Source organism: Oncorhynchus keta, chromosome 35 (assembly GCF_023373465.1).
Source record: "Oncorhynchus keta strain PuntledgeMale-10-30-2019 chromosome 35, Oket_V2, whole genome shotgun sequence".
Lineage (NCBI taxonomy): Eukaryota > Metazoa > Chordata > Actinopteri > Salmoniformes > Salmonidae > Oncorhynchus > Oncorhynchus keta.
Window position 1 is genome coordinate 1,045,414 of NC_068455.1, and position 14,875 is coordinate 1,060,288.

The 14,875-nt window shown below is 43.5% G+C and overlaps 1 protein-coding gene and 1 long non-coding RNA gene across 2 annotated transcripts in view; both read left to right on the plus strand.

Annotated features, from left to right (window-relative positions):
* Window positions 1–14,875, plus strand: part of dnaaf9 (dynein axonemal assembly factor 9) — a 90,494-nt gene that overhangs the window by 5,598 nt on the left and 70,021 nt on the right. The window contains exons 3-5 of the mRNA XM_052495876.1: window positions 322–447; window positions 3,850–3,974; window positions 9,411–9,507. Of these exons, the coding sequence (XP_052351836.1) occupies window positions 322–447; window positions 3,850–3,974; window positions 9,411–9,507 (348 nt within the window). The remainder of the gene's footprint in view (window positions 1–321; window positions 448–3,849; window positions 3,975–9,410; window positions 9,508–14,875) is intronic.
* Window positions 4,187–5,792, plus strand: LOC127915653 (uncharacterized). Its single transcript, XR_008091506.1, has 3 exons — window positions 4,187–4,259; window positions 4,626–4,825; window positions 5,060–5,792. It is a non-coding gene; the product is annotated as an uncharacterized LOC127915653 (long non-coding RNA).

Genomic DNA, 14,875 nt, shown 5'->3' on the forward strand with positions numbered 1-14,875 from the left:
GTTTTATATAGATGATGCTTCAGCTATGTTGTAGTCATATTAACTTCCCTGTTTTATATAGATGATGCTTCAGCTATGTTGTAGTCATATTAACTTCCCTGTTTTATATAGATGATGCTTCAGCTATGTTGTAGTCATATTAACTTCCCTGTTTTATATAGATGATGCTTCAGCTATGTTGTAGTCATATTAACTTCCCTGTTTTATATAGATGATGCTTCAGCTATGTTGTAGTCATATTAACTTCCCTGTTTTATATAGATGATGATTCCCTGTTTTATTTGATTTCAGCATGATTTGACATGTTAGTTCATATTGCAGGGATTGACAGCAGGTATAATGAGGGCTGCAGTGAGCTGGCCAACTACCTGTTCTACGGACTGTACCGGAAGAACCAGCTGAACCTGGAGCACATTCTGGAGGACTTCCCTGAGGAGGTGCTGGATGGTGAGGAGAAGGGGTTATGGGGTTTAGTACTTCAATAAGATCCCTCAAATAGGAAGCAAAACACAACAAATAGAATCAATAATATACACCATACAATACGCAAATATATAAACATGTCTGTGTCTCCACAGTCCCCATCATGCCGTAAGGTGTTCTTTAATCAGTTACCTGAGGTGGCAGAGAGTTCCATGTAGTCGTAGCTCTATTTAATACTGTTTGTTTCAAAGCCTCCGTTCTGGACCTGGGGACTATGAAGAGACCTCTGGTTGCATATCTCGTTTTGTACCGATGAGTGTCCAAACTTTGTGCCAACGGTTTGAACAGACAGTTCAGTACCTTAAACACATCAATACCTTGCACAAATACCCATAGTGATGCAGGCAATCTCTCCTCAACTCTGAGCCAGGGGAGACTGACGTGCATGTGACTGACATCCACCTCCGTGTACATCTAAGTGCAACGTGCTGCCCTGTTGTGGACCGACTGCAGTTTATCTATATAAAATTAACACCCGGCAAATGCGGGTAGATTTAGGTATTCCTGTGTTAGAATATCAATTTCACCAGCCACGCAGCAACGTGGGGGTAGGATCAGTATATTTAGTAGTAGGGGTTATGATCAGTATATAGTCAGTAGTAGGGGTTATGGGGTTAGGATCAGTATATAGTCAGTAGTAGGGGTTATGGGGTTAGGATCAGTATATAGTCAGTAGTAGGGGTTAGGGTTATGGGGTTATGATCAGTATATAGTCAGTAGTAGGGGTTATGGGGTTAGGATCAGTATATAGTCAGTAGTAGGGGTTAGGATCAGTATATAGTCAGTTATGGGGTTAGGATCAGTATATAGTCAGTAGTAGGGGTTATGGGGTTATGTATATAGTCAGTATATAGTCAGTAGTTATGGGGTTAGTATATAGTCAGGTAGGGTTATGGGGTTAGGATCAGTATAGTCAGTAGTAGTTAGGGGTTAGGATCAGTATATAGTCAGTAGTAGGGGTTAGGATTATATAGTCAGTATAGGGGTTATGGGGTTAGTATATAGTCAGTAGTAGGGGTTATGATCAGTATATAGTCAGTAGTAGGGGTTATGGGGTTAGGATCAGTATATAGTCAGTAGTAGGGGTTAGGATCAGTATATAGTCAGTAGTAGGAGTTATGATCAGTATATAGTCAGTAGTAGGGGTTAGGATCAGTATATAGTCAGTAGTGGGGTTAGGATCAGTATATAGTCAGTAGTAGGGGTTATGGGGTTAGGATCAGTATATAGTCAGTAGTAGGGGTTATGGGGTTAGGATCAGTATATAGTCAGTAGTAGGAGTTATGATCAGTATATAGTCAGTAGTAGGGGTTATGGGGTTAGGATCAGTATATAGTCAGTAGTAGGGGTTAGGATCAGTATATAGTCAGTAGTAGGAGTTATGATCAGTATATAGTCAGTAGTAGGGGTTATGGGGTTATGATCAGTATATAGTCAGTAGTAGGGGTTATGGGGTTATGATCAGTATATAGTCAGTAGTAGGGGTTATGGGGTTAGGATCAGTATATAGTCAGTAGTAGGGGTTATGGGGTTAGGATCAGTATATAGTCAGTAGTAGGGGTTATGGGGTTAGGATCAGTATATAGTCAGTAGTAGGGGTTATGGGGTTAGGATCAGTATATAGTCAGTAGTAGGGGTTAGGATCAGTATATAGTCAGTAGTAGGGTTATGGGGTTAGGATCAGTATATAGTCAGTATATAGTCAGTAGTAGGGTTATGGGGTTATGATCAGTATATAGTCAGTTATATATAGGGGTTTAGGATCAGTATATAGTCAGTAGTAGGGGTCAGTATATAGTCAGTAGTAGGGGTTAGGATCAGTATATAGTCAGTAGTAGGGGTTATGGGGTTAGGATCAGTATATAGTCAGTAGTAGGGGTTATGGGGTTATATAGTCAGTAGTCAGTATATAGTCAGTAGTAGGGGTTATGGGGTTAGGATCAGTATATAGTCAGTAGTAGGGGTTATGGGGTTAGGATCAGTATATAGTCAGTAGTAGGGGTTATATATAGGGGGGGTTAGGATCAGTATATAGTCAGTAGTAGGGGTTATGGGGTTAGGATCAGTATATAGTCAGTAGTAGGGGTTAGGGTTATGGGGTTAGGATCAGTATATAGTCAGTAGTAGGGGTTATGGGGTTAGGATCAGTATATAGTCAGTAGTAGGGGTTATGGGGTTAGGATCAGTATATAGTCAGTAGTAGGGGTTATGGGGTTAGGATCAGTATATAGTCAGTAGTAGGGGTTATGGGGTTAGGATCAGTATATAGTCAGTAGTAGGGGTTATGGGGTTAGGATCAGTATATAGTCAGTAGTAGGGGTTATGGGGTTAGGATCAGTATATAGTCAGTAGTAGGAGTTATGATCAGTATATAGTCAGTAGTAGGGTATATAGTTATGGGGTTAGGGGTTATCAGTATATAGTCAGTAGTAGGGGTTAGTTATATAGGGTTTAGGATCAGTATATAGTCAGTAGTAGGAGTTAGGATCAGTATATAGTCAGTAGTAGGGGTTAGGGGTTATATATATAGTCAGTAGTAGGGGTTATATAGGGTTATGGGGTTAGGATCAGTATATAGTCAGTAGTTAGGAGTTATGGGTTTAGGGGTTATCAGTATATAGTCAGTAGTAGGGGTTAGGATCAGGGTAGTTATGGGGTTATCAGTATATAGTCAGTAGTAGGGGTTATGGGTTTAGGATCAGTATATAGTCAGTAGTAGGAGTTATGGGTTTAGGATCAGTATATAGTCAGTAGTAGGGGTTAGGATCAGTATATAGGGTTTATGGGGTTATCAGTATATAGTCAGTAGTAGGGGTTATGGGTTTAGGATCAGTCAGTATATAGTCAGTAGTAGGGGTTATGGGGTTAGGATCAGTATATAGTCAGTAGTAGGGGTTATGGGGTTAGGATCAGTATATAGTCAGTAGTAGGGGTTATGGGGTTAGGATCAGTATATAGTCAGTAGTAGGGGTTATGGGGTTAGGATCAGTATATAGTCAGTAGTAGGGGTTATGGGGTTAGGATCAGTATATAGTCAGTAGTAGGGGTTATGGGTTTAGGATCAGTATATAGTCAGTAGTAGGGGTTAGGGTTATGGGGTTAGGATCAGTATATGCATACTACTTCACACATGTTGTATGGTTCTCAACAAGCGCTCCTGGCTCCAGTGATTAATATTTCTAATGGTCTACATCCCGGATGGCACCCTATTCTCTATATAGTGCATATAGGTCTCTGGTTAACAGTAGTGCACTATATAGAGAATAGGGTGCTTTTAGGATGACAACCTATGTGTTGTTAATGCTGTCTTACTCTGTGTGTTGTTCTGTCTCGTTAACATTGAGACCCGTCTCTCTTCATCTCCAGATGTGATCGTGCTGATCAAGGCAGAGAGTGTCCACCTGTACTGTAACCCAATCAACTACAGTTACCTGCTGCCCTACGTCTCCCACTGGAGGAACCTCTGCATACACTGCATGAACCAAACAGAGGTGAGCTATTACTGTAACCACATAGACTACCCAGGCAGAGGTTAGATATTACTGTAACCACATAGACTACCCAGGCAGAGGTTAGCTATTACTGTAACCACATAGACTACCCGGGCAGAGGTTAGATATTACTGTAACCACATAGACTACCCAGGCAGAGGTTAGCTATTACTGTAACCACATAGACTGTCTTACCCAGGCAGAGGTTAGCTATTACTGTAACCACATAGACTACCCAGGCAGAGGTTAGCTATTACTGTAACCACATAGACTACCCAGGCAGAGGTTAGCTATTACTGTAACCACATAGACTGTCTTACCCAGGCAGAGGTTAGCTATTACTGTAACCACATAGACTGTCTTACCCAGGCAGAGGTTAGCTATTACTGTAACCACATAGACTGTCTTACCCAGGCAGAGGTTAGCTATTACTGTAACCACATAGACTGTCTTACCCAGGCAGAGGTTAGCTATTACTGTAACCACATAGACTGTCTTACCCAGGCAGAGGTTAGCTATTACTGTAACCACATAGACTGTCTTACCCAGGCAGAGGTTAGCTATTACTGTAACCACATAGACTGTCTTACCCAGGCAGAGGTTAGCTATTACTGTAACCACATAGACTGTCTTTACTGTACCCAGGCAGAGGTTAGCTATTACTGTAACCACATAGACTACCCAGGCAGAGGTTAGCTATTACTGTAACCACATAGACTACCCAGGCAGAGGTTAGCTATTACTGTAACCACATAGACTACCCAGGCAGAGGTTAGCTATTACTGTAACCACATAGACTACCCAGGCAGAGGTTAGCTATTACTGTAACCACATAGACTACCCAGGCAGAGGTTAGCTATTACTGTAACCACATAGACTGTATTACCCAGGCAGAGGTTAGATATTACTGTAACCATAGACTAGACTTACTGTCTTACCCAGGCAGAGGTTAGCTATTACTGTAACCACATAGACTGTCTTACCCAGGCAGAGGTTAGCTATTACTGTAACCACATAGACTGTCTTACCCAGGCAGAGGTTAGCTATTACTGTAACCACATAGACTGTCTTACTACCAGGCAGAGGTTAGCTATTACTGTAACCACATAGACTACCCAGGCAGAGGTTAGCTATTACTGTAACCACATAGACTACCCAGGCAGAGGTTAGCTATTACTGTAACCACATAGACTACCCAGGCAGAGGTTAGCTATTACTGTAACCACATAGACTACCCAGGCAGAGGTTAGCTATTACTGTAACCACATAGACTACCCAGGCAGAGGTTAGCTATTACTGTAACCACATAGACTACCCAGGCAGAGGTTAGCTATTACTGTAACCACATAGACTACCCAGGCAGAGGTTAGCTATTACTGTAACCACATAGACTACCCAGGCAGAGGTTAGCTATTACTGTAACCACATAGACTACCCAGGCAGAGGTTAGCTATTACTGTAACCACATAGACTACCCAGGCAGAGGTTAGCTATTACTGTAACCACATAGACTACCCAGGCAGAGGTTAGCTATTACTGTAACCACATAGACTACCCAGGCAGAGGTTAGCTATTACTGTAACCACATAGACTACCCAGGCAGAGGTTAGCTATTACTGTAACCACATAGACTACCCAGGCAGAGGTTAGCTATTACTGTAACCACATAGACTACCCAGGCAGAGGTTAGCTATTACTGTAACCACATAGACTACCCAGGCAGAGGTTAGCTATTACTGTAACCACATAGACTACCCAGGCAGAGGTTAGCTATTACTGTAACCACATAGACTACCCAGGCAGAGGTTAGCTATTACTGTAACCACATAGACTGTCTTACCCAGGCAGAGGTTAGCTAATAATGTAACCACATAGACTGTCTTACCCAGGCAGAGGTTAGCTATTACTGTAACCACATAGACTAACCTCTGCAGAGGGTTAGCTATTACTGTAACCACATAGACTACCCAGGCAGAGGTTAGCTATTACTGTAACCACATAGACTACCCAGGCAGAGGTTAGCTATTACTGTAACCACATAGACTGTCTTACCCAGCCAGAGGTTAGCTTACTACCATCACACTTGTAAGTTCTCATCCAAATGTTCAATTGATCAAGAATGGATGGATGTTCTAGCTGTGTCTGAATCCTGGCTTAGGAAGACCACCAAAAATTCTGAAATTTTAATTCCAAATTACACATTTTCAGACAAGATAGAACTGCCAAAGGGGGTGGTGTTGCAATCTACTGCAAAGATAGCCTGCAGAGTTCTGTCCTACTATCCAGGTCTGTACCCAAACAATTTGAACTTCTACTTTTAAAAATCCACCTCTCTAAAAACAAGTCTCTCACCGTTGCCGCCTGCTATAGACCACCCTCTGCCCCCAGCTGTGCTCTGGACACCATATGTGAACTGATTGCCCCCATCTATCTTCAGAGCTCGTGCTGATAGGCGACCTAAACTGGAACATGCTTAACACCCCAGCCATCCTACAATCCAAGCTTGATGCCCTCAATCTCAATTATCAATGAACCTACCAGATACCCCCCAAAGCCTTAAACACGGGCACCCTCATAGATATCATCCTAACCAACTTCCCCTCTAAATACACCTCTGCTGTCTTCAACCAAGATCTCAGCGATCACTGCCTCATTGCCTGCATCCGTAATGGGTCAGCGGTCAAACGACCTCCACTCATCACTGTAAAACGCTCCCTGAAACACTTCAGTGAGCAGGCCTTTCTAATCGACCTGGCCGGGGTATCCTGGAAGGATATTGATCTCATCCCGTCAGTAGAGGATGCCTGGATATTTTTTTAAATGCCTTCCTAACCATCTTAAATAAACATGCCCCATTCAAGAAATTTAGAACCAGGAACAGATATAGCCCTTGGTTCTCTCCAGACCTGACTGCCCTTAACCAACACAAAAACATCCTATGGCGTTCTGCATTAGCATCGAACAGCCCCCGTGATATGCAGCTGTTCAGGGAAGCTAGAAACCGTTATACACAGGCAGTTAGAAAAGCCAAGGCTAGCTTTTTCAAGCAGAAATTTGCTTCCTGCAACACTAACTCAAAAAAGTTCTGGGACACTGTAAAGTCCATGGAGAATATGAACACCTCCTCCCAGTTGCCCACTGCACTGAAGATAGGAAACACTGTCACCACTGATAAATCCACCATAATTGAGAATTTCAATAAGCATTATTCTACGGCTGGCCATGCTTTCCACCTGGCTACTCCTACCCCGGTCAACAGCACTGCACCCCCAACAGCAACTCGCCCAAGCCTTCCCCATTTCTCCTTCTCCCAAATCCATTCAGCTGATGTTCTGAAAGAGCTGAAAAATCTGGACCCCTACAAATCAGCCGGGCTAGACAATCTGGACCCTTTCTTTCTAAAATTATCTGCCGAAATTGTTGCCACCCCTATTACTAGCCTGTTCAACATCTCTTTCGTGTCGTCTGAGATCCCCAAAGATTGGAAAGCAGCTGCGGTCATCCCCCTCTTCAAAGGGGGGGACACTCTTGACCCAAACTGCTACAGACCTATATCTATCCTACCATGCCTTTCTAAGGTCTTCGAAAGCCAAGTCAACAAACAGATTACCGACCATTTCGAATCTCACCATACCTTCTCTACTATGCAATCTGGTTTCAGAGCTGGTCATGGGTGCACCTCAGCCACGCTCAAGGTCCTAAACGATATCTTAACCGCCATCGATAAGAAACATTACTGTGCAGCCGTATTCATTGATCTGGCCAAGGCTTTCGACTCTGTCAACCACCACATCCTCATCGGCAGATTCGACAGCCTTGGTTTCTCAAATGATTGCCTTGCCTGGTTCACCAACTACTTCTCTGATAGAGTTCAGTGTGTCAAATCGGAGGGTCTGCTGTCCAGACCTCTGGCAGTCTCTATGGGGGTGCCACAGGGTTCAATTCTTGGACCGACTCTCTTCTCTGTATACATCAATGAGGTCGCTCTTGCTGCTGGTGAGTCCCTGATCCACCTCTACGCAGACGACACCATTCTGTATACTTCCGGCCCTTCTTTGGACACTGTGTTAACAACCCTCCAGGCAAGCTTCAATGCCATACAACTCTCCTTCCGTGGCCTCCAATTGCTCTTAAATACAAGTAAAACTAAATGCATGCTCTTCAACCCATCGCTACCTGCACCTACCTGCCTGTCCAACATCACTACTCTGGACGGCTCTGACTTAGAATACGTGGACAACTACAAATACTTAGGTGTCTGGTTAGACTGTAAACTCTCCTTTCAGACCCATATCAAACATCTCCAATCCAAAGTTAAATCTAGAATTGGCTTCCTATTTCGCAACAAAGCATCCTTCACTCATGCTGCCAAACATACCCTTGTAAAACTGACCATCCTACCAATCCTCGACTTTGGCGATGTCATTTACAAAATAGCCTCCAATACCCTACTCAACAAATTGGATGCAGTCTATCACAGTGCAATCCATTTTGTCACCAAAGCCCCATATACTACCCACCATTGCGACCTGTACGCTCTCGTTGGCTGGCCCTTGCTTCATACTCGTCGCCAAACCCACTGGCTCCATGTCATCTACAAGACCCTGCTAGGTAAAGTCCCCCTTATCTCAGCTCACTGGTCACCATAGCATCTCCCACCTGTAGCACACGCTCCAGCAGGTATATCTCTCTAGTCACCCCCAAAACCAATTATTTCTTTGGCCGCCTCTCCTTCCAGTTCTCTGCTGCCAATGACTGGAACGAACTACAAAAATCTCTGAAACTGGAAACACTTATCTCCCTCACTAGCTTTAAGCACCAACTGTCAGAGCAGCTCACAGATTACTGCACCTGTACATAGACCCCCTATAATTCAGCCCAAACAACTACCTCTTTCCAAACTGTATTTAATTTATTTATTTATTTTGCTCCTTTGCACCCCATTATTTTTATTTCTACTTTGCACATTCTTCCATTGCAAAACTACCATTCCAGGGTTTTACTTGCTATATTGTATTTACTTTGCCACCATGGCCTTTTTTGCCTTTACCTCCCTTCTCACCTAATTTGCTCACATTGTATATAGACTTGTTTATACTGTATTATTGACTGTATGTTTGTTTTACTCCATGTGTAACTCTGTGTCGTTGTATCTGTCGAACTGCTTTGCTTTATCTTGGCCAGGTCGCAATTGTAAATGAGAACTTGTTCTCAACTTGCCTACCTGGTTAAATAAAGGTGAAATTAAATAAATAAAGAAGTAAATAACAATATTTTTACGTTTTGATTAGATTACTTAATTATTAGAAATGCATTTATATTTGTTTCCTTAACCAAGCAGATACACAGGTATGTCTAAATTGAATGTTAATTATATTCACTCCTGTTCTCCGCCCTCCCCCTCCTTCTTTGTTTCCCCCTCATCTCCCCCTGCAGTATGAAGACGAGGAAGCAGCGGAGGAGTTTAAGATCTCCAGCTTTGTGAGCATGGTTCAAGACTGCAGCCGTATTGGAGTTCCTTACAGCACCCAGGGTACAGTATAGATACAGAGATTACATAGTACATGTCACATGTACAGTGCCTTTGGCAAGTATTCAGACCCCTGGACTTTTCCCACATTTTGTTACGTGTCGTGACTTTACTTTCATTAATCTGATGACTGTTATTTATTTAATCAACTATATTTGTTACCTGATTTAAATTAATCATGTAACAATTAACTCATTAGGATTTGGGGCACCACGAGAGCGGTTTTTACCATCTCCCAAATTAAATTCTGAAGGTCTTTACCTATTACATCCATAAAACGGTCAACGTATTATTCATAACCTCATATCATATCATCATTCTGAACAGTCGTACCCTCCTGCATCTGCAAAAAACCCAGCCTTACTTATGATTCAGTACGGATTCAGTAAAGACCTAAGTTGCAGAATGGCGCCGGAGGAGATGGCTGCTGTTTTATGGGCTCCTAACCAATTGTGCTACTGTGTGTGTTTTTTAGTGTTATTTGTAACTTATTTTGTACATAATGTTTCCGCCACCGTCTGGAAGAAGAACTGGAGGAAGATTTTTTTCTTTAACGAGTCGGAGCCGAAGGATTTACTTCAGACATCCGACAAGGCTCAAATACCCGTCATTCGCATGAGAAAGAGACGGAGATATCGAGGACATAGGTCGGGGTGCCTTGTAAGGATCCGACGACGACTGGGTAATCTGCCTCTACCATCAGTCCTATTAACCAACGTACAATCATTGGATAGCAAAATAGATAAGCTTCGTTCATGAATATCCAACCAATGGGACATTAAAGACTATAATGTTTCACCGAGTCGTGGCAGAATGACGATATGGATACCATACAGCTGGCGGGGTGTCACGTAGAGTAGGCCAGAAGACTATACTGGAAAACCTGACCTCTATCAAAATAAAAAGATGGCGGAGCTGCAAAAGTTCTTCTGTGCCTCAGGGTGTTTATTTACATAGTGATTCCTGAACAAAAACAACAGTACTGCCATCAAACGTATACCTTATGGGACAGCTAAACACAATGCTGCCCCATCCACAGTACTGCCATCAAACATATACCTTATGGGCTAGCTAAACACAATGCTGCCCCATCCACAGTACTGCCATCAAACATATACCTTATGGGCCAGCTAAACACAATGCTGCCCCATCCACAGTACTGCCATCAAACATATACCTTATGGGACAGCTAAACACAATGCTGCCCCATCCACAGTACTGCCATCAAACATATACCTTATGGGACAGCTAAACACAATGCTGCCCCATCCACAGTACTGCCATCAAACATATACCTTATGGGACAGCTAAACACAATGCTGCCCCATCCACAGTACTGCCATCAAACATATACCTTATGGGACAGCTAAACACAATGCTGCCCCATCCACAGTACTGCCATCTAACATATACCTTATGGGACAGCTAAACACAATGCTGCCCCATCCACAGTACTGCCATCAAACATATACCTTATGGGACAGCTAAACACAATGCTGCCCCATCCACAGTACTGCCATCAAACATATACCTTATGGGACAGCTAAACACAATGCTGCCCCATTCACAGTACTGCCATCAAACATATACCTTATGGGCTAGCTAAACACAATGCTGCCCCATCCACAGTACTGCCATCTAACATATACCTTATGGGACAGCTAAACACAATACTGCCCCATCCACAGTACTGCCATCTAACATATACCTTATGGGACAGCTAAACACAATGCTGCCCCATCCACAGTACTGCCATCAAACATATACCTTATGGGACAGCTAAACACAATGCTGCCCCATCCACAGTACTGCCATCAAACATATACCTTATGGGACAGCTAAACACAATGCTGCCCCATCCACAGTACTGCCATCTAACATATACCTTATGGGACAGCTAAACACAATGCTGCCCCATCCACAGTACTGCCATCTAACATATACCTTATGGGACAGCTAAACACAATGCTGCCCCATCCACAGTACTGCCATCAAACATATACCTTATGGGCCAGCTAAACACAATGCTGCCCCATCCACAGTACTGCCATCTAACATATACCTTATGGGACAGCTAAACACAATGCTGCCCCATCAACAGTACTGCCATCAAACATATACCTTATGGGACAGCTAAACACAATGCTGCCCCATCCACAGTACTGCCATCTAACATATACCTTATGGGCCAGCTAAACACAATGCTGCCCCATCCACAGTACTGCCATCTAACATATACCTTATGGGACAGCTAAACACAATACTGCCCCATCCACAGTACTGCCATCAAACATATACCTTATGGGACAGCTAAACACAATGCTGCCCCATCCACAGTACTGCCATCAAACATATACCTTATGGGACAGCTAAACACAATGCTGCCCCATCCACAGTACTGCCATCAAACATATACCTTATGGGACAGCTAAACACAATGCTGCCCCATCCACAGTACTGCCATCAAACATATACCTTATGGGACAGCTAAACACAATGCTGCCCCATCCACAGTACTGCCATCAAACATATACCTTATGGGACAGCTAAACACAATGCTGCCCCATCCACAGTACTGCCATCTAACATATACCTTATGGGACAGCTAAACACAATGCTGCCCCATTCACAGTACTGCCATCAAACATATACCTTATGGGCTAGCTAAACACAATGCTGCCCCATCCACAGTACTGCCATCTAACATATACCTTATGGGACAGCTAAACACAATGCTGCCCCATCCACAGTACTGCCATCAAACATATACCTTATGGGACAGCTAAACACAATGCTGCCCCATCCACAGTACTGCCATCAAACATATACCTTATGGGACAGCTAAACACAATGCTGCCCCATCCACAGTACTGCCATCTAACATATACCTTATGGGCCAGCTAAACACAATGCTGCCCCATCCACAGTACTGCCATCTAACATATACCTTATGGGACAGCTAAACACAATGCTGCCCCATCCACAGTACTGCCATCTAACATATACCTTATGGGACAGCTAAACACAATGCTGCCCCATCCACAGTACTGCCATCAAACATATACCTTATGGGACAGCTAAACACAATACTGCCCCCATCCACAGTACTGCCATCTAACATATACCTTATGGGACAGCTAAACACAATGCTGCCCCATTCACAGTACTGCCATCAAACATATACCTTATGGGACAGCTAAACACAATGCTGCCCCATCCACAGTACTGCCATTAAACATATACCTTATGGGACAGCTAAACACAATGCTGCCCCATTCACAGCTCAATCCAAAATGCCTCTCCATGAACTGAAAGAGAGGCTCCTTTTGTTGGGGAAGCCCCTCCCATTAGAACAATTAACACTAATTAATTATGCAATTACCTATTCAAACCTACATTTTCCATTCACTAAACGTACTAAAGTATATACATTGCAACACGTTTTTTATGAAACAATATCCCAACGTAATTTTGGAAATATGGCTATTTAAATTAATTGGCTATTCGGGACAGGCACGACAGAGTCCGCCCAATTCCCTAAGCTCGGGTCCTTATCCAGCATACCCGGAAGCTACAGAGATTGAGAGAGTAACAGAACAAACAAACGCGCTCATCCATAACATCAATAAGTATAATACATATTGCTTATATTAAATATGAACACTGACATAAGTGTGAAATGTATGCACTAAGACAGAGAGGTTAACTTGTGTGTCGACCCACATTGTTACCTTATAACGGAGCAGGGAGGAGTGATGAATGTGTGCGTTAAAGTACCAAATGCTGCCCGCGGCCAGTGACGGACTTCTACGTCACACGGGGTTTACGCTGCATCGGTAATATAGAAGAGCTGCCTCTGATAAGACAAGGGGTGCCCCAGCTGTAAACAACAGCTAATATTAAGGAAGTCTCAAGGTTTTGCTCGACTAAGGTAGAGTATCTCATGATAAGCAGTAGGCCACATTATCTACCTAGAGAGTATTCATCTGTAATTTTCGTAGTTATCTTTTACCACCACAAACCGATGGTGGCACTAAGACTTCACTCAATGAGCTGTATGCCATAAGGAAACAGGAAAACTCTTATCCAGAGGCGGCGCTCCTAGTGGCCGGGGACTTTAATGCAGGGAAAATTAAATCCGTTATACCTAATATCTACCAGCATGTTAAATGTGCAAAAAGGCGGAAAAAAAACTCTAGAGCACCTTTACTCCACACACAGAGACTTATACAAAGCTCTCCCTCGCCCTCCTTTTGGCAAATCTGACCATAATTCTATTCCTGCTTACAAGCAAAAACTAAAGCAGGAAGCACCAGTGACTCATTCAAAAAAGAAGTGGTCAGATGATGCATATGCTAAGCTACAGGACTGGTTTTCTAGCACAGACTGGAATATGTTCCTGGATTTTTCCGATGGCATTGAGGAGTACACCACATTGGTCACTGGCTTCATCAATAAGTGCATCGAGGACATCGTTCCGACAGTGACTGTATGTACATACCCCAACCAGAAGCCATGGATTACAGGCAACATTCGCACTGAGCTAAAGGGTAGAGCTGCCGCTTTCAAGGATCGGGACTCTAACCCGTACGCTTATAAGGAATCCTGCTATGCCGTCCGGCGAACCATCAAACAGGCAAATCGTAAATACAAGACTTAAGATTGAGTCGTACTACACCGGCTCCGACGCTCGTCAGATGTGGCAGGGCTTGCAAACTGTTACAGACGACAAAGGGTAGCACAGCTGCGAGCTGCCCAGTGACACGAGCCAACCAGACGAGCTAAATTACTTCTAATCTCGCTTTGAGGCAAGCAACGCTGAAGCATGCATGAGATCATCAGCTTTTCCGGATGACTGTGTGATGACGCTCTTCATATTCAATGTGAGTAAGACCTTTAAACAGGTCAACATTCACAAGACCGCGGGGCCAGACGGATTACCAGGATGTGTGCTCCGGGCATGCGCTGACAAACTGTCAGTGTCTTTACTGACATTTTCAACCTGTCCCTGACTGAGTCTGTAATACCAATATGTTTCATGCGGACCACCATAGTCCCTGTGTACAAGAACACTAAGGTAACCTGCCTAAATGATTACCGCCCCGTGGCACTCACGTCTGTAGCCATGAAGTGCTTTGAAAGGCTGGTCATGGCTCACATCAAAACCATTATCCCAGAAACCCTAGACCCACTCCAATTTGCATACCGCCCCAACAGATCCACAGATGATGCTATCTCTATTGCACTCCACACTGCCCTTTCCCACCTGGACAAAAGGAACACCTATGTGAGAATGCTATTCATTTACTAGAGCTCAGCATTCAACACCATAGTACCCTCAAAGCTCATCACTAAGCTAAGGACCCTGGGA